Source organism: Bombyx mandarina, chromosome 10 (assembly GCF_030267445.1).
Source record: "Bombyx mandarina strain Sakado chromosome 10, ASM3026744v2".
Taxonomy (NCBI): Eukaryota; Metazoa; Arthropoda; class Insecta; order Lepidoptera; family Bombycidae; genus Bombyx; species Bombyx mandarina.
The window spans coordinates 2365277-2391087 of record NC_143217.1 but is presented as its reverse complement, the minus strand read 5'-3'; the positions used below and the strand labels follow the sequence as shown (position 1 = coordinate 2391087).

The window sequence follows — 25811 nt, the reverse complement described above, 5'->3', positions numbered from 1 at the left end:
TATAATAGACATATTGTTTATAGGAAATTACGACGGTAACGAAATAATTGTGAACGGATCACGCCAATCCATAAATAGATATATATCCAGTGAGATAGAAGAATGCCCTCGATCAGGGGAAGAACACTACATGACGATCACGACCAGTCCATCAAGAGTGACACGATTGAGAAGAAGAATATATATATATTTAAACGGCAAGTCGTCCGTCACCGCGGAAACTAAAGTATTCGAAAGATCAGAAAGAATACAATGACAACGTAAACCTCAATATTAAACCGATAAAATTTATTTATATTTATTTAATTGTTCTAGAGTTCTACAGAGTATTGAAGACAAGATAAACTTAGTGTGTTTTAATCAGCAAATAAATTATTAAAATAGATTTCTTCATAGAAGTCAATCAAGAAATGAATACAGTGCAAAGTTAAAATTACCAACAATATGTACTGCTCAGCATGTGCGACAAGGAAAAGTAATGAAAAATAATTGTGATATAAATAAAATAAATATTTTTTACTTTGAGAGTTGATATGCCTGCAATGTAATATAAAGAGATCGTTGACCCCGAGCCTCATCTCATTTTTAATTGTGTTCCATTGACGGCTAAGTAAAACAAAAAAATATTGACATTTTTAGGAACAATTCTAATACACCTTGAATGTACCTTATTATTCAAGTTGGCGTTACTGTTTTAATTTATGGTCTTGTTAATTTTTTTTTGTCTCAATTCGGATAAAGAACATAAAATCACAAAAAATTTACAAAGCAGTACAAAAAAATATATTGTTTTCCAGCATGTAATGTACTGTAATTATTTTGTCTGGTACAATTTTTTATACAAAGAAAAATGTTCTTTTTATAGCTACTTAAATGAAAAATCTATATTGTTCTTAAATATTGATAGTTTTTGTATGATCCCTTACAATTTGAACTTTGGCATTCGCAAAAAAATGCCGTCATCCAAAGTGTATGAAATGTAAGACTTAAAAGTAAAAAAAACAAACATTGAGAGATCCTAATAATACCGAAACGGAGTAATTCGTAACGAGCTTACATTAATTTATAAAGTACAAAGAGTACGCACATGTCTATAGTAAAATTATTTTGTCCGGCAGTTTGGGTCATAAAACATAGCTCGGCTAGGACGGTGAACATGTTGCGCGGACGCAACGCCATTATCGATAAAAACAAATGGGTCATCGAAGGCAGGTACACGGCGGCGGGGTGGTATACGAAGGGTGGTGAGACATTGTTATGTTATGAGTCATTTGTAGTACCTACCTGCAAATTATAGTACAAATGTCGAAGAGAAATGTGTTGTTATGCATTCGCTCTCTGAATTTCTTTAGTGACACAATGGCTACTTCTTTGTTTTGTACCAAAACGGCAGAATTCATTCAAAATAATATTTGCACGTGTTTTTATCAACAGTGTGTTGATAACATTTCACTAAAATGAAAATAGATCCCGAAGAGTAACAAAGTGTTAATTTCTGGCGTTCTCGTTAACTCGCTGCGGCGACATGTGGTGTAAGTGTTCGATTTTTACATTCATTTTTATCACTAGCCCACAAAATAACAAAACTAAATACACTATCGATAACGCTTATCAAAACAATAATGCGCATCACTATGCCCGTCCATAAGGCTCGTGAGTGGAAGAGAGAGCGAAATATTCGCTTCACCGCTCCGATTATTTATGACTCAAACTATTAGTAATTCTACTATAGTCTTATACCTTTAAACGAGCAATTCTTGTATATATATAATCTGAATCTCGGAAACGGCTCCAACGATTTTCATAAAATTTAGTATACAGGGTATTTTTCGGGGGCAATAAATCGATCTAGCTACGATTTATTCTCAGAAAATGTTGTTTTATTCGTGTTTTCAATAATCAACTATTTCCGACATTTATTGGCCAATAATAATACAATTTTTCTTAATTGAGGGCAACTAACCGCTTTAAAGACACAACAAGATGGCGGTCATCATCTAGTGATATCTATTTGTCCAGTCGCGACGTTCCTACCCGCACTGTGGGCGGCGGCGGCGGCGGCGGCGCGGGGTCAGTGACCGTTGGGGAGCGCGGCGGGGGCCCGCACGGCGCCGAGCTGCTCCGCGTACTCCGAGTACAGGCGCTGCCAGCGGAGCTGCTGCACCAGCTGCGACAGCATCTCCTCCAGCATGTCGTGCTTGTTTATACCCTGGAAGTTGCATCTTCAAAATAATACAGCCTTTTTGTTTCATCGTAAATTAAACAGAGTAGCATGTCTCAAATTTTCTGTAAATGGATAATGGAAAAAGTTAAAATCTGTTTATCTTTATCATGAGCTATTGATCCGTAATATTGAAATCACGAATATTCTACTTAATGCCTCTATTGTTAAAATATATTGTTACACCGGTAAGAATAACGCCAGCTATTGCCGAATAGCAGAAACGAATATCGAATGTAGTACACTTAGTAAAATCGAGAGGTATAACGCCATCTATTGTCAGATACACATCGAAGCTACTCGACTTGTCCAGAATGTACTTGATAAATCTAGGGATGTCGTATCGACTATAAAAGCGTTGCAGATATGACACGAAGGCAGTTAATAATCGGAACTACTCGAAGCGAAACAGCGAACAGATCACCGAAGCGAAGCAGAAGAAGTTAATTAAGCATGTTAAAGTGTACATTAAGTGTTTTTAAATTATAAATACAGTTTTAATTTATACTTGGGTAGAATTTTTATTTATTCCGAACCCCCGCGCGTAACAATATGTTTAAATACCACTCTGTCTATTTCTGCCGTGAAGCAGTAATGCGTCATCTCTATTGACAACAACGGTTGTGCCACACACGACACGGGTGGAGCGGTGGAGCGGGGGGGGGGGTCACTCACCAGCACGGTCGCCTGCCAGCAGCTGGGCGCGGAGGTGCAGTGGCTCGGTCCCAGCATGTCGTCTAGTATCGTTCTCAGCTGCTCCTCCGAGCCTGACACAAGGAAACACAGACATCAGTTTGTGCGGGGAGCGGGAGGGCGCCGTCCCCGCGGAGTCGGCGCGCGTACCGTGGTGCACGAGGTGGGCGAACAGCGCGGTGAGCCAGTGCCTGTAGTCCTTGGACAGCCGCAGGTGCAGACACGACGCCACCTGCGCCTCCAGCCAGCTGCGGGCCGCCTCCGCGCTGTACGCGCTGACACAAAAACACTCAATCTTATAATCGAATACTTTTTAATACGCTTTTATTAGATTCAGACGTATGTATGTTTGTAACGAAATCTTTGAACATGATTTTGATCCTCTTTAAAACGTCGGGTTAACTCGATATTTGGTATAAGGACCGACAAATGACAAATCAATATTAAAACAAAATTGAAATTGAAATAAATAAATATTTTTTTTTTTTAAATCTAACAAAATACGCCTTTATAGAAAATTCAACTAAAAGATAAAAAATAATTTTGAATTAAAAATAGTGTAAGAAAAAGTGATTTCATTGTAAAAAAAAGCGTATGGTGCATGGTATCAGTAGTTATAAGTATTTTATAATCAGTTATATGAGTGGAACGGTTATTTTGATAATATCCTGAAAAGCACCCCACGCTTTTTTACAATAAAATCATTTTTTCTTACACTATTTTAAATTCAAATTTATTAAAATTTATTTTCTATCTTTTAGTCGAATTTTCTATAAAAGCTTATTTTGTTAGTTTTTTTAAACTATTATTTATTTTTTCTTAACTTGCAGTTCTGTGTGCTCAGTGCGAATTTTTCAACTACTCTATCGTCAATATGTATGGAATTGGATCAGCACCCCTTGCGGCCAACATACCTAGTTATTTGGCGAGTGCGAAATACTTGTTCACTTTACGGTTGGTTTAATCGAATGAATGACTTTACCTCGAATGATGTGTGTGAAATTAGTAGATTTCGACCAAGCACTGGACTTAAGACCAAGTTAAAGAAAGGTGCACATAATTTTTGGCCGCGAAAAGTATAGTGCAGTGCAATCGCAACCCACCGGAGTAGAGCCGGCGAGTAACTCAGTCAGTTTAGCGCATTTGCACTCGGTATTATTCACTTGTATACGTCGGAACGTACACTCGAATTATGCAGTGTCATACAGTGTCACCTTATAAACTGTTATTCGTAATGTCAACAGTCAATGTACGTCAATGTATGACGACGCTTGCAGCTGAAAGTAAGTATTGTACTTTTTGACAAAGCATGTTGCTGATAATAACATGTACTTTTAGGTTATTAAAATAATATTTTGTGTACCTATTAATAAAAGTTTAAAGTATATATTTTATGAACTATTCAATTCCCTGCGTGCAGCAACAGTCATGCAATACGATAAATAAATGTACGGAATTTGTCGGAGTTTAGTTTTGCACACCCTGTATTTGATAGGTATAGGGCGTGTGGCGTAGCGTGCGTACCTGCGCGAGGGGGCGGGGCGCGCGGTGCGGGGCCGCGGGTACAGCAGGGGGGCGGCGCGGGGGGGCCGGGTGGCGGCCACGCCCGCGCTGGCTCGCCACACCGGGTCGCACGTGTTCGTCCACACCACCCTGTACACGTGACGTCACACTGTACTATATTAATATCTATCTATAGTAATATATAAATCTACAGTGGTTTTTACGGATGTTCCGTTATAACTACTGAATCATGTATCCGATTGACTTGAAACTTGGTATCTATGTAGAAAAAACATGTACTTAATGGATAGGCTAATATTTATATGAGTGTTGGACTCCCTAGACCAGTTGCTGGGGCATTAATGATGAGAATCTTTGTGGGGGATGTTAATTTTAAATGCTCAGCGAAGCGGACGGGTACAGCTAGTCTTTATGTAAAAGTAATAATACTACTGTACGTGTGTATGTCCTTGAACTCCTCCTAAGCGGCTGAACTGATTTGAATGATTTTTTTGCATGAGTTTGGGTGGCGCCCTGGATGCTTTAGATTCACAAATCAGCCCGACAGATGGCGCTGCAGTCGGTATCTAGGTTATTTATCTATACTGCAACTAAACAGCTGGATCAACTTTAATGAATTTTTATGTATGCATTCATTCATTTCATTAATTTTGTGTATGCAGGACAACGTCTGTCGGGTCCTCTAGTTGTTCCTTATATAGTAATACTCTACGAGATTATTTAGTTGAACAAATTAATAATATCCACAAATTTTTGTTTTCTCATTACATTCCTAAATTATTTAACAGATTTAAGTACCTATATCAATCAATTTTCAAAATATAGTTTTTGTCCAAATTTTATATTAGATATAGATTTTATTGCTGTCTTATGTGTGTTCTATTTTTTATTTTATTTGTAATCTAAATGAATTTTACAATTAACTCACCAGGCGCACAGTTTCTGACTGTATATGTAAGTCTTCCCGTTGCTTAATGAGATCAAAGGGTTGCCGTCCTCCAGTAGAGAACAATTCGTTACCGTAGCTGAAATTTTTTTGATATTATTTTGTAGGAATTTAAAATATATTTAGGTACAACTATTATCCACGTCAGTTATGCATAGCCACGGAAACCGTGAGGTGTTGGAGTGAACGGAAATAATGTAATGACAACGAGAATTAAACTTTTACCAGAATTAAATGCGAGATTAAACCGTAAAAGTGGTTTGAGTTATACATGCGTATATTAGATTAAGTTTAAAACTACCCACAGTGCCAGCAAAAATAGGTCCAATTATGTCCACAGCTTGCGAATGACCAAAGAAAACACTAAGTATTGATTGTGGTATCCTAAGCAGTATATCGTCGTTGTCAATCCAAAATCTGCTATGTGCACTTTTTGAGATTTTTACTTTTTTACCTTTTCGTATAGTTCACAGCCCTATCTACCGTATAAAGAAAAACTGTTATGTGTCTATAGCTTTAATAATATTTTTTTATGGGTAGACGAGCTCACAGCCCTCCTGGTGTTAAGTGGTTACTGGAGCCCATAGACATCTACAATGTAAATGCGCCACCCACCTTGAGAGATATAAGTTCTAAGATCTCAAGTATAGTTACAACGGCTGCCCCAATCTTCAAACCGAAACGCATTACTGCTTCACGGCAGAAATTCACCTTCATATAAAATTTTATACGAAAATGTTTTTACTCGTTAATTCAAAATAGTTTTTGCAGTTAGCAGATTTTGGTTTAACAGCGACGGTATCACTACATAGTATAAAACAAAGTCGCTTTTTCTGTCCCTATATTACTATGTATGCTTAAATCTTTAAAACTACGCAACGGATTTTGCTGCGGTTTTTGAAGGGAAAACTTTTTTAGAATCGTTGTGATTTCAAACCGGATGCAACGGAAAAAACGACAGGTAAGAGACATAAATACAAAAATGTGTAGGATGAAGCCAGCAAAGAATGAGACAGAAATATACATACTATTTAATACAGCGCCATCTGTGAGATTTTTTAATACTAACGTGTGTATGAAAGCTCTTGTAGTGAATTTTAATTTAGGATTATACGTGAAATTAAAATATCAATTCACAGAGGGCGCTACCTTACAATTATTTACTAATGACAAAATTTTACATATACTTAAGACGTTTAGGATAATTGTATTTTAATTTTGGAAGGTTTCACTTCTACCACGTGTGAATTGCACACATTTTGTATTTTTTTTAATAGATTGAAGATAGAGTGATTGAAGAGGAAGGTTTATATGTATAATAACATTCATTAAATAGTGGAGAAATCAATAATAAATTAGTTTCCGAAGCGAAGCGAGGACGGGTCGCTAGTGAAATATATAAATAAACAGTATGTTGGTGTTTGTAAGTCACCTCCAGGAGTCAGCAAGGATCTGAAGCAGAGCGGTCGCACGAGGCAGGCGGCGGCGGCCAGGTCCCAGATGGCCAGCTCCGCCGTCACCGTCACCGCCGCCAGCGTGTCCCCACACAGCGTGAGGCGCGCCGCCGCCGCCGGCAGCGCTGTCGGCGGACACGGACCAAGGTTACGTCATCGCCAGCGCACAACTACGTGGACTTTTTGGCAGGAACGCGAGGAGTGAAGTTGTGTGGTTTTGTTTTATTTTGTCTAATTAGTGTTTCTTCAGGTTTAAATGTGTAATAACAGTGGTTTATTATCTGTTTGATATCTGTGAAAGTGCACAAATGTGGGAAAATGAAATAAAGTTGCTGAACGTAACTTCTCGGGATTTTCTAAAAAGTCCATTGAAATAGTTTCAGTAAATGACCACCATTTTACTGAGATTATACTTCATCCCATATCATCTCATCACATTTAATTTCATTTTATAATTTTTCATAAAAATATGAATATAAATTAAAATAAGACATGACTTAAAGGTCTTAGTTACCAGGTCATGAACTCCCTTAAAAAAAAACACAACTACGTAAACGTGTCTTGTTGAAATGGACTGTTGTGAAATGGAAATGTTTAATTTTGTAAAAGAACAACAATTGCACTGTAAAATAAACACATATACAGGCTGCCTGGTTGAACACTTTACATATTGATATAGTGCTCAGAAATTGATTATCGTTCGAAGTAGCAAAAAAAAATTGGTGCTTAATATTTGCCTAATTTATCTTTAATCATTTACTCAAAACAATAGGCGTGGCACTCGCGTCGCGCGCGCTTATTAACAGAATTTGTTTGTTTACACCGGTCGACGATCGCGGCATCGTTTGAGCGCGGCGCGCTGATTAGACGCAGCCCGCTCTCACCCGCCGAGCGGCGCCTCAGCACTGCGGTGTCCACAAATTTCGAGTTTTAGCAAATTAATTTAACTAATGTTTTCTCTGTTGTATTTTTTAAATTTTATTTTTAAACATTTGATATGACCATAAATTCATGTCCTTGATTATGTAAAGTGTTCAACCGGTCAGCTTGTATTTCACACAGCATTAGAAATTAGTTGTAGAACAGCGCGAGAGAGAGTGCGGCTTTAGATCATCTCGCCATCTCTGTCGTCACCTATATACGATACCGTGTCTGGAACGCAGCTGTCGTTGCACTCACCCAATGGCGGCAGGGCCCGCGCGGCGTGCGTCCGCGAGACGCGCCACGCGTGCAGCGTGCCGTCCGCGCACGACACGCACGCCCAGCGAGCGTCGCACGCGATGCAGCACACCGGGGAGCCTGCGCACCAACAGACGCTGTCGGTTACAGCCACACTACCGACCGAGGGGGACACTAAGGGGGCCGGGGGACACTGAGGGGGACGCGGTAAACGGACCCTAATTTCAACTGGGCCTAATGTGTTAATGGTTAAGACGATTTTACAAATAAACTATAACGTTATGACCTACATCTCAAAGAACACTGCCGACCGAGGGGGACATTGGGGGGCCGGGGGACGCGGTTAACGGAAACCACTTTCAACTGGGCCTAATGCGTTGACGGTTGCGACGGACAGGCGATTTTGCAAACAAGTTGTATCGTTATGCCCTACATCAGTATTTCTTATCTCAAAATAGATAAAACCAGTCGATTACAAGAAAATTAAAAACATGTATCAAGTAATTAATATATTTTGTTAGTTTTAAATTATTGTTACCAGTACACATCTTTCTGCGGATAGTAATTTAATTACGCTCATGATAAATATTCTTCTTACAGAGACAAAAACAAATGACTCAGTTTTTTGTCTATGTAATAAATGATTACGGACAGTTACAGTACGGACTGTTATTTCTCCGGATCTCGATTCGTATGATGCGTGTACGAGTGATATTGATATTCACCTAGATAAGTTTCCCAAACGGGATCATTCGAGGCGGAGTTGTTGGGTATGAGTTGCAGCCGGGACAGGGTGCCGAAATGCGTGTTGCAGGCTTTGTTCACCACCTGAAAATAGATAATTAATATTGATTCCGGTAGTTTCAATTTTCATTTATAATGCATTATGAAGTCGTCGTGGCCTAACGGATAAGACGTCCGGTGCATTCGTGTTGAAGCGATGCACCGGTATTGGAATCCCGCAGGCGGGTATCAATTTTTCTAATGAAATACGTACTCAACAAATGTTCACGATTGACTTCCACGGTGAAGGAATAACATCGTGTAATAAAAATGAAATCCACAAAATTACTGGTGGTAGGACCTCTTTTAAGTCCGCGCGGGTGGTTACCACCACCCTGCCTATTTCTGGCGTGAAGCAGTAATGTGTTTCGGTTTGAAGGGCGGGGCAGCCGTTGTAACTATACATGAGACTTTAGAACTTGTATCTCAAGGTGGGTGGCGCATTTACGTTGTGGATGTCTATGGGCTCCAGTAACCACTTAACACCAGGTGGGCTGTGAGCTCGTCCACCCATCTAAGCAATAAAGATATGGTTTAATAAAGAATAATCATAACAAATTATAAAAAAATCACTTGTCTGTATTCACTCAGGGGGGGGGGGGGGGGGGGCTGAATCGGTCGCTTAAGGGCACAATAGAGTTTTTCGATAGAGCTAGCCCTATTTAATTGTTAATGATTAAGTTTAATATATTTAAGCACAAAATACAAGTAATTTTCAGTTCGACAAGGTTAAATCTAACAACTCAACAAAAGTATTGTGACATCCCAGATTTGTCCCTATTCTACCTCTAGTCTCTATTCCCTCCCGATAGATTTACCGTATTCAAAAGAATAACCTGCAGCCTCAGTGGCCCAGCGGCTCTGACGACGGGGCCGGCCACGCCGAGCGCGGGCGCGGGCAGCAGCGGCGCGGCGGCGGGCGCGGGCGCGGGGGAGGGGCACGGCCGCTTGTGCAGCAGCTCGTCGGTGCGGGGCCCGGGCAGCGACGACGCTGTGCGCTTGCGCAGCCGACTGTCTAGGCCGCTGAAACAAGATTATAACTTTCTGAAACTTGCACATTTGGCCGCTTTGTGTAGAGCAGCGTTCGGGGAACCGGGGTAAATTACCCCAAGTGGGGTAAAATGAAATTTTGGGGGGTAAAAATGAAACTTTTGTGAGTAAGAGTCGTTGTGGTTTCAAACTCGATGAAACGAAATGAAACGAAACGAAAAAATGAGTCCATAAAGACACAAACACATAAATGTATAGGATTCACCCGGCGAGAGAATGAGATTTTTTTCCTCAACTATGTATCACTAGGTATTACATTGATAAATTCAATAAATGATGTTTAAATTAAATTTTTAGTTATTGTTTTTTTTTCAAAATTATTATGGGGGCTTTAATATGAAAGATGCTAAAAAGAAGCGATTTTGTTTTTTTTTTGTTCTTCGCCAACTTCTTCTTACACAAAACTTCTTCAACTTAGACAAAAATGTTTTGGGGTGATAATTAAAAAAGTTCCCCGACCGCTGGTGTAGATGTCTCATAGTAAACTAAATCAAAAAAAATTTTTTTTTCTCCTACCTAATCGGATTGGTCTAGCTAGAGAGACCATATCAGCGTAACCTTAACTAGTAGGTGAGCTGACGGGACTCAAACCTGACGACGTTGCTAACACGAACCCTAGCAAGAGCCGTGCATCGCAGAATCTACCACCGGATCGGAAACGCGACCCACAGAGAAGATCCGGCGAGAAACTCAGTGGGCTGTATCTGTGGGTTAATTTACTCGCCGAGCCCTTTGTCGCAAGTGACGGGTTCGACGAGAACGATGACCGGAACCTTTCTAAAAAAGTCTACTATTGCCCTAAAATAAAATAAATTAGTGTTCTCATTCGACCGATAAAAACAAAGGTGTTTCGAAAGTTTCGAAAACGATATTGCTTTAAACCAGGTTCAAAGGGAGCTTAATGATAGTCAGCTTGACTACGCCTTTAATATCCAGTTTGCCTATCCTATATGCCTAATTGTTTTAATGTTCTAGTTTGCCTTTAATATAATGTCTATGAACAACAGAATTCATGTAAATTCAAACGCACTGAAAACTCACCACACGTCTTCGATCATTAAAAACAAGCTTTCTTCAATCTTTAGACTGTTTATTTATTTAATAAAAAATTTATTGCCCTTGTGTGGCAGACGAGCTTACGGCCCATCTGATGGTGAGTGGTTACCGTCGCCCATGGACTTCAGCAATGCCAGGGGCAGAGCCAAGCCGCTGCTTACCAATGAGTTGTATGTTCTCACTCGAGGCTACTGCGAGACCTCACTAGTATGGATATAAAAGTGACCAACTTATCTGAGGTCCTAGAGTTGTTCTGTAGCGCGGACATGGAGTGATTGCTGACGTTCGGGTGTATCACGATATCGTCCCGGACTTCCACCCGGATCCTGGACTTGCTCTGCGAGGATGTGCTGAAACAGTTCTCCGAGCCGCCGGGCTGAGAGCCGAGGGATTCACTGCGGATTTAAAGGAATTCATTGGACGTCAAATTATCGCATCAAATACGGAGTGCAGAAGACGTGTACATTGAGTAGTTTGTAATGGAAAATACGATAGAGTAGAGACACAAGAGAGAAAGAGAGAGGTATATATATTTGATCGTCTCTTAGTCTCTCTATTCTTGTTTCTGTTTGTCATTGTGACGAAATGTTCCATTCATTTTACAAAATTGAAGGTAGCTCAATGTTTCATGCTATAGTTTAAAGTACGTCGGCGGTTACTACACTCACTTGCCTACCGTCTGGAGTTATAATTATGAATCTATAATATATTGATACGTGAAGCAAAAACTTTGTGCTCCTTTTTACGAAAATTGCGCAAACGGAGGAGTATGAAATTTCTCACACTTCTAGAGAATATAGAGGAGTGCAGAACGTTAATATTTTTTTAAATTACGCTTAAAAATTACATTAAATCAACAACAAAAAAACATTACACACACTACCACATCTTTAACACACAACACATGCATACTATTTGTATATTGTCAAACTTTTCTTATTGCTTATAGTCTGTGGTCAAATTGAGAATAGATTAAATATGGGACTTTTTGGCGGGAACGCGAGGAGTGAAGTTGTGTGATTTGTTTTATTTTGTCTATTTAGTGTTTCTTCGGGTTTAAATGTGTAATAATGGTGGTTTATTAACCGTTTAATATCTGTGAAAGTGCACAAATGTGGGAAAATTAAACAAAGCCGCTGGACGTAACTTCTTGGGATCCTCCAAAAAGTCCACTGAAAAATCTTAGTACATGACCACCATTTTACTGAGATTAGATTTCATCTCATATCATCTCATTTAATTTCATCCTAGTTGATTAATGTCTCAAATTAATCATCTTCATTTCATTTCACTCCATAATATCATTTTTCATAAAATTAAGAATATAGATTAAAATAAGACATGACTTAAAGGTCTCAGTTACCAGGTCATAAAATCTCTTAAAAAAAAAAAAAGATTAAATATGACTTTTTAGCGGGAACGCGAGGAGTGAAGTTGTGTGATTTGTTTTATTTTGTCTATGTAGTGTTTCTTCGGGTTTAAATGTGTAATAATGGTGGTTTATTAACTATTATTAAATTATTTATTAACTACTATTATTAAATGTGGGAAAATGAAACAAAGCCGCTGGACGTAACTTCTCAGGATCCTCCAAAAAGTCCACTGAAAAAATCTTAGTAAATGACCACCATTTTACTGAGATTATATTTCATCCCATATCATCGCAATTAATTTCATTTAATTTCATCCCAGTTGATTAGTGTCTCAAATTAACCATCTTCATTTCATTTCACTCCGTAATATAATTTTTCATAAAAATATGAATAATACAAATTAAATTAAGACATGACTTAAAGGTCTCAGTTACCAGGTCATAAAATCTCATAAAAAAAAATAGATTAAATATTGTTTGGCTATAGTAAATATTTGTCTTAAGCGTATCTGTGACACCGAAGTATAATAGTCTTTGACAATAGAACCATAATAATGTTCAAACTTATAATTCCAATTAATTACAGTCGAATTTCGATACTGAGGGTCCACTAGTTTAATTAATTTCCCATTAGAAACACATGTTCTTCATCCTTTAAGCGGACGTATACGTACTTGGCGTCGAGCTGCGAGTGCGGTATGAAGACGGGCGTGATGCGTCTCTTCCCGTCGGACGTGCGCGTCTCGATCTGTCGGTCCAGGGGCCGCAGCGGGCGCGGCGGGCCGGGGGACGCGGGCGACGACCTCGCCAGTGGCGCGCTCTGCCGGCACACGCTCGAGTTATACACAAACGCGTCGTAACAACTACGTACGCGTTCTTTTGACGTTAACTCTAAAATTAATAGTTAATTTAACCTGGTGGTAGGACCTCTTGTGAGTCCGTACGGGTAGGTACCACCACCCTGCCTATTTCTGCCGTGAAGCAGTAATGCGTTTCGGCTTGAAGGTTGGGGCAGCCGTTGTAACTATACTTGAGACCTTAGAACTTATATGTCAAGGTGGGTGGCGCATTTACGTTGTAGATGTCTATGGGCTCCAGTAACCACTTAACTCCAGGTGGGCTGTGAGCTCGTCCACACATCTAAGCAATAAAAAAATACATATTAAATTGGCTCCTGAAACTAAGCAGACCGGTGATTAATATAACAGATATCATAGAAACAAGGTCATACCGTAGACCTCTATATATTTAATTAAATACTTGCTTGTGATTTCTCGCTCTTCGGCGTGGAATCTTCCTTAGCAGCTGCCGCAGCTTCCTTCTTGGCTTCCTGCTTCTCTCTGGCGAGCAGGATCTCCGGGCACTCTACCAGTAAGTTCGACGAGAGATCGCCGCCGGACTCGTTCGCCAAAACTTTACCATAGATCTTCTCGTAGAATGCGTTCTGTAAGCGCCGACGAAACTAGATTGTTACCGCAACGCTGCTGTGTCGCGCTTTACTGAGATTTTGCATATTTTTATTGTTCTGTCATCGCAGCCTATTCTTTTAATTGAAACTAGTTAATGACCGAGCTTTGCTCGGTATTATCTTTTTATTATAAATTGTGTTTTTTAGATATTATACTTCAAAACGAATAACATTTTGATAAAATGATGAAATATGAATAATATTTTTCGATCTTACCGGCAGAATAATAAAAAAATATGAACTGGTAAAGTTGATTATTGAAAACGCGAATAAAACAACATTTTATGAAAATAAATCGTAGCTAGATCGATTTATCGCCCCCAAAATCCCCTGTATACTAAATTTTATGAAAATCGTTGGAGCGCCGTTTCCGAGATTCAGATTATATATATACATATATATTTATATACAAGAATTGCTCGTTTAAAGATATCAGGTATACCGAAATATATGAAATATAATGTAAGTTGCAAATACCTTCTCCTCCAGAGTGAGTGGTGTACCGATTTCTTTGTTCGTAAACTGTAGGCAAGCGACCGTTCCATCCGAACTACAAGCTAAAAGGCTGAGTCCTGAAAGAATAAACATTTAAAAGTAGTAAATATTATTATGAATTATATTACTATCTGATTCTGCAATTAGAGCGGTAGAGACATATTCCCTTGCTGCGACTGCATCGTTTAGTTCAACTTCCCCATACCGACTCTACGGTATCAACATGATTCTTTCATGGCCGCGAGAGCAAGCCTGAACTTGCCGGGTGAATTTTCCTACAAACCAGAACCCATGATGACTTAGCGGTATAAATAATCAGAACAGCAGTCATTGTTCTGAAGATTTAAATTAGGGCCCAAAATATAAGGTATGCAGTAGGTAAGTACATATGCTTCAAGTGATGCTAGTTGTTGTGGGGACAGAACCATACATAGCCCGTTTTGTTTCGTATTGAGATGGCGAATCAGAGCACAGTATAGAGAAGCAAAGCGCTATATTTGTTAGTCCCCTTTCAGCAATATGTTCTGGTTTGAAGGGAGGGGCGGCTGCGGTACTGTACAACTGCGACTTATTTATTTAAAAAAGTACTGCCCTATCACAAACATTTAACATTGAAAATAATTTAAACTATTTAATTTATGGCTTGATGCCTGTGAGAATAATGGCATAAAACATAACATTGGCAATTCATCGGCTCGAAGATGGAATACAATAATAAAAAAAAAGAATACCTAATGAAAACATATTTTGAAATTAAAACTTAACAAGTAATACAGTATTAATTGTTGCAGTATTAATATGAATTAGAGGTCCCGCAGTAGTCGAAATTCGACTATAATTAATTGGAATTGTAAGTTTGTACACTATTATGATTGTATTTTATACTTCTATAATCACAAATTTCGCCAAGACTACACTTTAAAAAATATTAACAAAGACAAACAATATTTAATCTATTCTCAATTTGACAACAGACGTCAAGAACAAAAGTTTGACAATAAATAGTATGCATGCGTGTGTGCGTTAAATACATGGTATGTAGTGTGTGTAATGTTTTCTTTATTGATTCAATGTATCTTTTATGCATTATTTTAAGAAAATATTAGCATTGTGCACTTCTTCTCTATATTCTCTATAAGTGTGTAAGATTTCATACTCCTCCGTCCGCGCAATTTTCGTAAAAAGGGATACAAAGTTTTTGCTTCACGTATTAATATATAGATGTCTAATAAATGTCATGTCATAACAAAAAGAAAAGTAAAAATGTCAATATAATATCAAGTAACAACAAGTCAGTTATAAAACAACAAATTATTAACGATTAAAGTTAAGGTGCGTTTTTTATTTTATTTTTTTATTTTGTCTTTAAATACTGGAAACTTATCGTAGAACACTTGGAACTTGGACTTAAAGTTCCTGTCTTAAGGTAGCATTTACGATGTCGACGTCTATGGGTTCCGGAGCCCACCCAACATCAGAAGGACCAGCTCGTCCACGCATTTAAGCAATAAAAATAAATCATAGTTTAAAAAGACTAACAAAGTACGCTTTTATAGAAAATTCAACTAAAAAATTTAAAATAAATTTTAATAAATTTGAATTGAAAATAGTCTAAGAAAAAATGATTTTATTGTAAAAAAAAGCGTGGGATGCTTTTCAGGATATTATCAAAATAACCCTTCTACTCATATCTGTTCATAAAATATTTATAACTACTGATACCATGCACTCCACGCTTTTTTAACAATAAAATCATTTTTTCTTACACTATTTTTAATTCAAATTTATTAAAATTTATTTTCTATTTTTTTAATTGGACTTTCTATTAGGGCGTATTTTGTTAGTTTTTTTAAACTATTATTTATTTTTAATTTTTAGTTGAATTTTTTTTTGTTTCTTTTTTTACTATTTATTTGTCATCAGTCCTTAATAAGTATACAAAATTTCGAGTTAATCCGATATTTTGAAGGGGGTCAAAATCATGCTCAAAGATTCCGTTACAAACATACATACGTCTGAAGCTAATAAAGGCGTATTAAAAAAAAAAGAACTCACCATCGGAGCTCCAAGATATATCCAGGACGCTGTCACTGAACAGGTCGTGTATGACGACCAGCGGCCTCTTCAGCGACGTCTGCCAGATGCTGAGCGCGCGGTCTCGGGACCCGACGGCGGCACAACAGCACTTCTTGCCTTCCCTCACGAAGATGTTGCTGTTAAAGCGCTGTTAAAGAACCAACAATTACAGGGAATTTCCTTTAAGGAACCAAGGTATGTGACCGACCAAGTCGTCGGAGTTCAAGCCTCTGCCCCTGGCATTGCTGAAGTCCATGGGCGACGGTAACCACTCACCATCAGATGGGCCGTGCGCTCGTCTGCCTACAGGAGCCATAAAAAAAAAACACGTCCTTCAGGCAAGACGACTTCGCGGCAGAAATAAACAGTGGAGGGGTATTTCCCTTTAATTGAAGATAGTGATTGACGATTGTGACGATACTGTACATCGATCACAAAGATAACGCCGCTCATATTGAGATATATACTGATGGTAAGACCTCTTGTGAGCCCGCATGGGTAGGTACCACCACCTCGCCTATTTCTGCCGTGAAGCAGTCATGCGTGCTTCGTGCCGTGCTTCGCAGAATCTACCGCTGGATAGGAAACGAAACCCGCTGAGAAGATCGGGCGAGAAACTCAGTGGGCTGTGTCTGAGGGTTAATTTACTCGCCGAACCCTTGGGCGACATCGACTGTTTACAATTTGGTCCGCAGGATCGGCTATGTGGTTACCTAATTCTATTGAAATAATAAGTACCTATCTTTTATTTTAGATGCAGTTCAATATTAATGTATGTTAAAACAGGTAGTGGCTTCATTAAGCAGTTGATAAAAAAAAACATGTTGTTTGAGTGTCTATTGAGTTAGGTTAGTGTATTAGTGAGGTTACTTGTTCTCCTTTTAATAAAAGGATTGCTAAGTGCGGGTTGTATAGACAGACACGCACTGAACTGATTTGTTACCCAACTCATGTGCTGAAGTTCATAATTAAATAATAACACGTAATACTAAGTTTATTGATAATCATCTAGTTTTTTATTTATTTAACTTTTGTTTATGGAGACTCTGTGTTTGTAATAACATGCAGACTTTCTATTATAATCACCATAAGTATTTACTTCAAATTAATTAGCTACTTCATAATCAGTGATACTAGAGCACCTTGTATCTAATTTATGTCCTCTGATTGTCAGACTGTACCAGGTTGGCTGTGAGGTATTTTATCTACCCAGAGCAACAAAATAACCCATAACAGTTTTGTCAATACCCCTAGTCATTTAGAAGGAATTCATTTAGAAAGGAATTTTTCACTGGTGGTAGGACCTCTTGGGAGTCCACACGGGTAGGTACCACCACCCCGCCTATTTCCGCCGTGAAGCAGTAATGCGTTTCGGTTTGAAGGGTGGGGCAGCCGTTGTAACTATACTGAGACCTTAGAACTTATATCTCGAGGTGGTTGGCGCATTTACGTTGTAGATGTCTATGGGTTCCAGTAACCACTTAACATCAGGTGGGCTGTGAGCTCGTCCATTCATCCAAGCAATAAATAAAAAAAAAAGGAATCAACTCACAGCACAAGTTACAGCTTTTCTGTGACCCACGAAATCTTTATCACATCTCCAGCCATCTCGCTCCACGACTCTCGCAGTGGGACCACCACGATTCATCGCGTGGGCTGACAAGACGTACTGGCCGTCCGGAGACCAGGAAAGACGAAGAACGTGGGTTGTGCCTGTAAGTATTAAATGACTGCAATTACTTATTTGTATTATTTAAAGACTGTAATAACAAATAAAAATGTCTCATGTTCTTGTGTGTATGTCTGTAGTATAATATTGTGAAATTGCATTTTTTTGGTGGTTTTACTTGTTGTTAGCAACAACTTTTTTTAATGACTGAAGGATTACTGGAGCCCTTGTCAGTTTCACCAGGACAGGTGGAAAAACAAAGGCTCAGCCAGGAGGGGTGGGATTTGCTAACAGCTGCCAGCTGACAGCAGCTGCTTCGCGAATGAATCAGCTACCGGATCGGAATCGCGACCCGCTGAGAAGATTCGGCGAAACTCAGCGAGTTCGACAACTACGGTTACCGGGGTCTCTAAGCCTGCTCCTAGTGTTAGAGCTGAAAGCGTCTAATACAAAGGTTATTGGATCTGATGGATCCGTAAGGATGAGGCAACAACTTACATTAAAGTAAAAACCCTGTTTTAATTGCAAAGGATGTCAGGTTTTAAATTTCTGTAGGGACTATGTGGATTTTGATATTTAAGCTTTAACCATTAGAAGTACCAAGCTTTTACAGTGAAGAATTATTTAAGTTAAGTTTTGATGAACATACCCCCACATTCATAAAATGGTTTTGTGATGAGTGCCTCCTGTGCCCAATCAGTAGTCTTCCATAGCCTCAGGGTTTTGTCATCAGATTGCGATGCCAAATATTTGCCAACCTAAATTCACTTTACATGTAAATATTTCTAGGATTAATTAAGTCCGTATATCAGTCTTGTGTCCCAGCTTTTTGAACAAAGTCTATTATGTTTTATGAACAAAACTTAAACATTAATATAGTTCTGATTTCAAATATTTCTGTTTATTTTTATAATTCCTATTTCTATTTTAGTTGTTAGCTGGGTTGTCATGAAACTAATTTACTCCAGATTGAATGAAATAAGTTTTAATCATTTGTATAACATGAATGACCTTTTTAAATAAACTTGAATTTCATTCTTAGATTATTATTTTTTTATTTATCGCTTAGATGGGTGGACGAGCTCACAGCCCACCTGGTGTTGAGTGGTTACTGGAGACCATAGACATGTACAACGTAAATGCGCCACCCACCTTGAGATAAGTACTAAGGTCTCAGTATAGTTACAACAGCTGCCCCACCTTTCAAACCGAAATTCATTACTGCTTCACGGCTGAAATAGGCAGGGTGGTGGTACCTACCCGCGCGGACTCACAAGAGGTCCTACCACCAGTAAAAGATTAGATTCCATTTATTAATGAAACAATAATTATTCTGGGATTTAGATGTGATTAACCATAAAAATCACAATTTGAATGCCATCACCCACCATAAGGCACAATGCTAAAGCCTGAATTATATTATATTCAGAGAATCATTCTTAAATTTCACTTACAGGATCCCATGTAACACCCTTAACTAAGCCAGTGTGACCATTTAATACTGACACCATTTCTGGAAATTTCTCAGCATTCCATATAATGATTGTATTATCCACGCTGCAGCTAGCCAGCCATTTGTCTAACGGCGACCATGCTAGGTCTAAGACATCACCTGAAGTAAATAATTTATGAGCAGCGAGGGTATATTGACTGGTTTGATAAGATACTGTAAACTAATGATTCCTTAAAATTGATTGTTGAACAGGCTTCAGCTTATAATTTAATATATACGCAAAATAAAATAAACAGCAACACAAAATGAAGGTATTAAATTAACATCAAAGAAAATCTCGTGCTGATAAAATAAATTTCTCCATGATTAGTAAGAAAACATGTACAACAATCCTATAAATCAAATCTATTTCATACTTGAATCCATAAAGAGGGATTTCTGTAAAATTCATAATTATGAGATGTATATAAATATTTGACAACATGATGTTGAAAACAGCAATAAAATTCCAAGACTATACTTTAAGATATATTTGTTTTGTACAAACCTGCATGTCCTCTTAAAGTAGACAAACACCTCCAGGTTTCAGCTTTGTGCTTTCCAGGTGCTCCAGGGGCCATACTAATACCCCACACCATAATCAATTTGTCATCTCCTCCAGAAGCCAGGTATTTACCCCCATTACTCCAACGGACACTATTTACACATGCTGTAATTAATATAAGATTAGAAAATTAACGATTATGATGAACAAAAAAAAATTTTTTTTAACTGCGCCTTTTATAGTAGGCCAGTATTCAATATCTATTGAAATATTTTGTCAATAATGTAGACTAAAAATTCAATTGTGTCAATACATAGGACATATATTTTTTATATATATTTTTCATACAAGGGGTCAGCGAAAGTTGTCGCATTAAAAAGTGACTGACCGGTATAAGCTGCCGATCTTAGCAGTATAATTATAGTATTTAGTGAAACCAGCTATCAGACCAATGTAGACATCGACCATTTGTTAATAACGACGGCAGAGAATGACAAAACCGTGTATATTAGAATAAAATACATTTTTATACACGTTTCGGTGCATACCTAGGTGGTTGTCCATTTGGCAAATTATTTTTGGAACATTTGGGTCTAATTCTACGGATTCATATAGCACCGGGTTCAAGTTCCACACAACTACTCTGCCCGAGTATCCACCTTGTCCCCCGGTCGCAAAATATTTTCCAGTCGGATGTATATCCACAGAAAATATCGGTTTGTCTGTAAAATAATTTAAATAGCTTAATATTTTTGCGGAGATTTTGAATGATTTTACCATCTTTGATGTACAGACCATCGTGATTGACCCAACTGGGTTTTAATAGCTTCATTTAGCTAAGACTTTACAAATATTTTAGTGTAAAATTATTGATAAAGTTTTATGAATTGAACTTTATTTATTTTGCTTGCCTTGCAATATCATAGATTTTTTTGTTACAATTTTTCCTTATTAGGAAAAGCAAGGGAGTCTCAGTCCATACTGCCTTATATATATATCATAGATAATAAACATATGCAGTGCAGTATAATGGTAGATTAGGGATGGCTTATCGAGGTTTTGAGTTCGCGTAACTAGGAAATCGTTTTCATTTTTTCGATGTAAGGAATGTATGTTTCGCTTTTATTGAAGTGAAACTTCTAATGCAAATTATGTTAGTATAGCTAACTGAAACGATAGTTTCATAAAAAAAAAACATTACTTTACTTTTAAAAAAACCAGCAATGAAACAGTAAATCAAAAACAGCTGATGCACACTTGGATCAACGCAGACTCGTGCGATCGCAAACAAATACTTATTTACAACATTTGTTTAAATAACTAACTTATCTACTTTGCCACTGTGTTAGTCTTCACCTAGAATATCTGTCGCTCACATGAAAGTCTAAATGAAACTGCTTCAAAAACTAAAATTACTAACAAATCAATCCCGTCAAAGCTGTTGGAAGGTCGTGATGCTGTCCACGTATAATTGTCTATGATGCACTGCATTTGAATTTGAATTGTGTTCCTTTTACTTTTGATGTACGGTGTCATTATGTATTATATTTTCTCATATACCAGTAAGCACAATGTTTCAAGTATTTTTAATTAATTGCTATAGCCGCTAGTCCACCCTATCAAAAACAAACCGCTCTTTTTGCGGTGAGCCGCGGCCGCCTTTGCGGGCACTTTGATCATTTTCACAGATCGATAAAGCGTTAGACATTCCCAACTTTTATTTTAGCTTAGTTATCCCTATTTATCACATAAAAAGGGAAAAAAGGGAAAAATAATTAGTTATTTAATACAACAATAGAATCAATTGTACCTTCACGTAACGTGGCATGGTCTACAAAAAATCATTGAGATATTTTAAATTCGAAATGATCGATTTGAATATTCCCGTCTTACTAGCGCTGTGCTCATGTCATTAATGACAGATGTGTATGACAGTTTTCTAGTAAAAGTAATGTTGCAGAGAAGAAAAATACGTAGAATTGATCATTTTGGATATGGTATCTCGCTTTATTTCAAACTGAAAGACAAAGATAGAAATCTTAGTTTCATTTCTAGCGTGAAATTTTGGGAAATTTTGAATAGTTGTACGAAATTAAAGATAGGCACGGTGTAAAATTTCGATTTATATTGACTTGTAAACAACGGTATGCACGGGACCGACATTCTAATCCGAGCCAGATTTCTGACCCTCGTTAGTCACCTGTGTGCATCTATAACTTTGCTATGGGGGACAGAGCAGCTGGTTCTACCCTGCTTACCGAAAATCGGCGACGAGAATCTTTTCAATATGTACCACAACCGGTAAGTGAAGAGAAACATTCTCATAATTATTCATAAAATATTCAATATATTTAATATTTTTCATTTTAAATATAAACTTATGATATGTTACACTTTACAGCTTTTTATATTATTGAAAGATGTAACCTAAAAAAACAAATAATAATAAAGCGTTTTTTTTTATGTATTAATGAGTGGTATAGTCCACTTGATAATTGGTTACTGAAGCCCATGTAAATGCCACCATTCACACAGTATTGTAATTACCATAGCCTACCCTATTGTATCATCATATTGTATCTGGCCTAAGCGGCCAGAATATATGACTTACAACAAGAAATAGACAGATTGTTACTACTAACTGTGAAGGCTTACATTACAATGCCCAGTACCTAGTAAAAATGGTCACTATAGTAAACAAATAAGCAAAAGAGCAAATAAAAAATATAAAATTTAAAATATGAGATATAAAAAGAATTATTCTAGTATTGTGCTCGGTGCTATATACATTGAATTACATTAAAAAAAAAAGCAATTGCCCTTTCAAAATTCCTACAATTATAATACCAAAACTTGGTTATTTTTACAAACTTCATAAAAACAACAACTGAGTTTGCCAATTGTTATTTACTAGCCAAGATCCTACATTGAATTAGGACTCTGGGCACATTGAACTGTTTTTTAAAATACATAACTTGTTTAGCTTAGTCATACTTTGTAGTGACTATCTCTGGTTATATGAAAAACATTGAGTTCTTGAAACCACACATGTGTTATCTATTTTAAATTGACAGTATTTATTATTTATTTATTTTTTATTTATTTATTTATTACACTTCATGTAAAATTTACATTGGCGGACTTAATGCCTAAGGCATTCTCTACCAGTCAACCAAAGGTAGTGCATAGTGAATATGTGCAATAGAAAAAGTATCTTGAAGTGTCATCATCTGTACATAGAAGACAGACATAAACTAATATAACATAAATTGATTTAACAATATGCACACAGAAGAGAATAAATCATTATTTAATAAGTAGCTATAGAAATTTTAATAAAATTAAAATAATTCATTTAATGACTGTGCTGATTTAGACTTGTTCGCCTTTTAATAAATAGCTAAGTGCAGTTTGTATAAAACAGGCACACAGTAAACTGATTTGTTATCCAACTTATGTTCATAATAAAATGATAAAACATATTTACCATGTTTTTCCATCATAATTACCGTTTATATCCAGCAGTCTCCAAGGCGTGGAAGCCTCATGTATGAGGTTTGGCCCCTTGTCCAAAAAAAAGCCCTTGTACTGTAAAACTGCGACTTAGAACTCATGTCTCGAGGTGAGTGGCGGCCTTTACGTTACTTTTCCTGCCTATGCTGATAGCCTTGAGAGGCTATTTCTGCGTTGCCCTAGCGTGTAGGTGAGCTCTCGGAGCTCAAACCGGAGGTGTTGCTAACACTGACCCTAGCAAGAGCAGTGCTTCGCAGAATCTGCCGCCGGATCGAAAACGCGACCTACTGAGAAGATCCGGTGAGAAACTCAGTGGGCTCTGTCTATGGGTTAATTTACTTGCCGAACTCTTCGTCACAAGCGACGGATTCGGTTTGGACGGTGACCGGTGCTTGAGGTACCTAAAAGCACCGTTAATGGATCCTCCCGGTCCACGGCGTAATGACGCCTTTAGGGCTGCCATCTACGGGCTCCGGTAACCAACAAATACCAGAGGGGCCGTGAGCTAGTCCATTCATCTACAGTAATTCTGAAACTAAAAAGAACACTAATTTTGGCAATAAAACATCGCATTTGGTTTTTGTTTTTTTTGCATTCAGTACGACATTGTTTGTAGCAAATAAATCGCGTGTAGCTCTTAATGCAGTATTTTACGTCGTCATAATTAAATAATGATCTCTCTGTCTGAATAATAAGAGAAGTATAATTGGAAAACAGTACATAATATTACGAATATTTTTAACTATTCCTTATCTTCCATTTATGCCCCCACTTTATAATTAATAAATTAAAAATCAAACGAATAAACATAAAAAAATTATACGGGTAATAAATACTCTACTTAGTATTGATTTATTTTATTTATAGTTGCAAATTTTAAATTACCCAGTGATTATGACGTCCGGAATTATATTTTAGTACAGCTTAGCGTAAAGATTTTTCAGTAAGTCCACTTGTATAATTTGGCATATTATATTCTGGACAGCTTTTGGTTAATTTGTCGAGGTTTTTTTTGTCCTTCATACCGCAAAACCTAAAAACAAAAGTCCGCAACCGGTACAGCCTAATCATGACCTACGGAACCGAGATGTGGAGAATAGGCTAGCCTGAAAGGTTAAAGTCGCTGAGCGAATTCGGTGTCTCTCTAAGCTTTAAAGTCTAAGGGATCGTATCCGGAACGAGTTATCGCCAAATAACCAAAGTTACCAACATAGCTCAACATACCAATCTCAAGTGGCAAAGAGCCGGTCATCTCTGTCGAAGAAGCAAAAACCGTTGGGGTAGATGAGTTCGAAACGGTAGATATATAAAAATTGCCAGAAAGTAAAAAGACTTAATAAATTATTTTCATGAGTTTGTATTTTACTTTATTTTATTTTGGTCCGTTAACCGAAAAGGTGCTTTATAAATTCTTACTTTGTTTAAAAATGTTCTTAACAAAGTAAGCTGTTTTAGAATATAAAAAAAAAAAAAAACTCTACTCAAATTATCATATAAACCATTTTTGGATATTAATAATTTTTTTTTAAACTATAAAGCAAGTAAATAGCAAATTAAAAGGCTAATAGTGTGTTTCAATTTTAAAGCTTATATTTTTCGCGCTATTCATACCTCTGTATACGTAGTGTAATATCGGTTAGTAATTTAAGCTATATACGTTCTTGTTCAAGGCAGCAAAACGACACAGTCTGTTTGTTAGTTTAGTCATTCGGTCCGTCATTCATGTAGGTAACGGTTATGTGATAACGTTTTCCCGTGTTTGTTGTTTAAATTTCACGATATAAACATGGCGCTGGTCTCGGCAGAGAAAAAGGTTAGTAAAATAAATTTGTGAGCGTTAATTTTTGGCGGGAATTTAATAAATCTAGTAAGATACATAACGTCATTCGCGTATAGTTTTGCTGTGAATTTTGTGCGTATGATACGATCAGTGTTTCTTTAAACCATGACCTACGACGGTTTTTATTCGTCTATTTCTTATGGAGTATTTATGTAAATTGTTATAAGTATTAATAGCGAAATATAGATGGGTTTGATTTAAATCCAATCATGGTACCATCAATCGCATTATATTTTTTGAGAAAAAACAATAACGTCATAATCCTATCATAAATTTACTCTTTACTCTTTTAGTTAACTTTAATTGGGATTTTGGCGCGCTAAAAATAAAATTGACACAAAAATAATTCGTAGTTCTTAAAATGTATCCAAATCTGCTTAAATAATTTTAACATAAATTTTCGTAATGTTCAAAATATTGCTAAATACTTAAATTTTGCATTTTTATATAAACGCTGCAAAAAATAACCTCTTTA

The 25811-nt window shown here is 37.3% G+C and overlaps 2 protein-coding genes across 3 annotated transcripts in view; one reads left to right on the top strand and one right to left on the bottom strand.

The window, feature by feature from the left end:
• Window positions 1-1332: 1332 nt before the first annotated feature.
• On the bottom strand, window positions 1333-20937 carry Hira (histone cell cycle regulator-like protein). Its single transcript, XM_028180366.2, has 20 exons — window positions 20779-20937; window positions 20532-20705; window positions 19987-20148; window positions 19441-19598; window positions 18636-18744; window positions 17870-18030; window positions 16297-16465; window positions 14224-14318; window positions 13543-13722; window positions 12953-13098; window positions 11137-11301; window positions 9637-9823; window positions 8743-8845; window positions 8018-8137; window positions 6817-6963; window positions 5367-5463; window positions 4439-4567; window positions 3065-3189; window positions 2897-2988; window positions 1333-2209 (listed from the first exon to the last, which is right to left on the bottom strand). The coding sequence occupies exons 1-20, from the start codon at window positions 20813-20815 to the stop codon at window positions 2072-2074; spliced, it is 2694 nt and encodes an 897-aa protein (XP_028036167.2). The 5' UTR covers window positions 20816-20937; the 3' UTR covers window positions 1333-2071.
• A 974-nt stretch (window positions 20938-21911) lies between these two features.
• Window positions 21912-25811, top strand: part of LOC114249023 (solute carrier family 2, facilitated glucose transporter member 1) — a 32152-nt gene continuing 28252 nt past the window's right edge. The window contains exon 1 of one of the 2 annotated variants that reach the window (XM_089730132.1): window positions 21912-22284. In XM_089730132.1, coding sequence (XP_089586258.1) covers window positions 22207-22284 — 78 coding nt within the window. In that variant the 5' untranslated portion in view covers window positions 21912-22206. Of the gene's footprint in view, window positions 22285-25109; window positions 25310-25811 lie in introns of those variants that run through there. The other variant, XM_089730133.1, reaches the window with a different exon arrangement.

Bases quoted from the DNA above. Each gene is read 5' to 3' on its own strand.
- Hira (XM_028180366.2), bottom strand. From the start codon at position 20,815: ATGAAGCTATTAAAACCCAGTTGGGTCAATCACGATG. The intron at 16,466-17,869 runs GTGAGTTGATTC...GTTCTTTAACAG, and splicing joins GAAAAGCTGTAACTTGTGCT to CGCTTTAACAGCAACATCTT. The intron at 3,190-4,438 runs GTACGCACGCTA...TTTTTGTGTCAG, and splicing joins CGCCCCGCCCCCTCGCGCAG to CGCGTACAGCGCGGAGGCGG.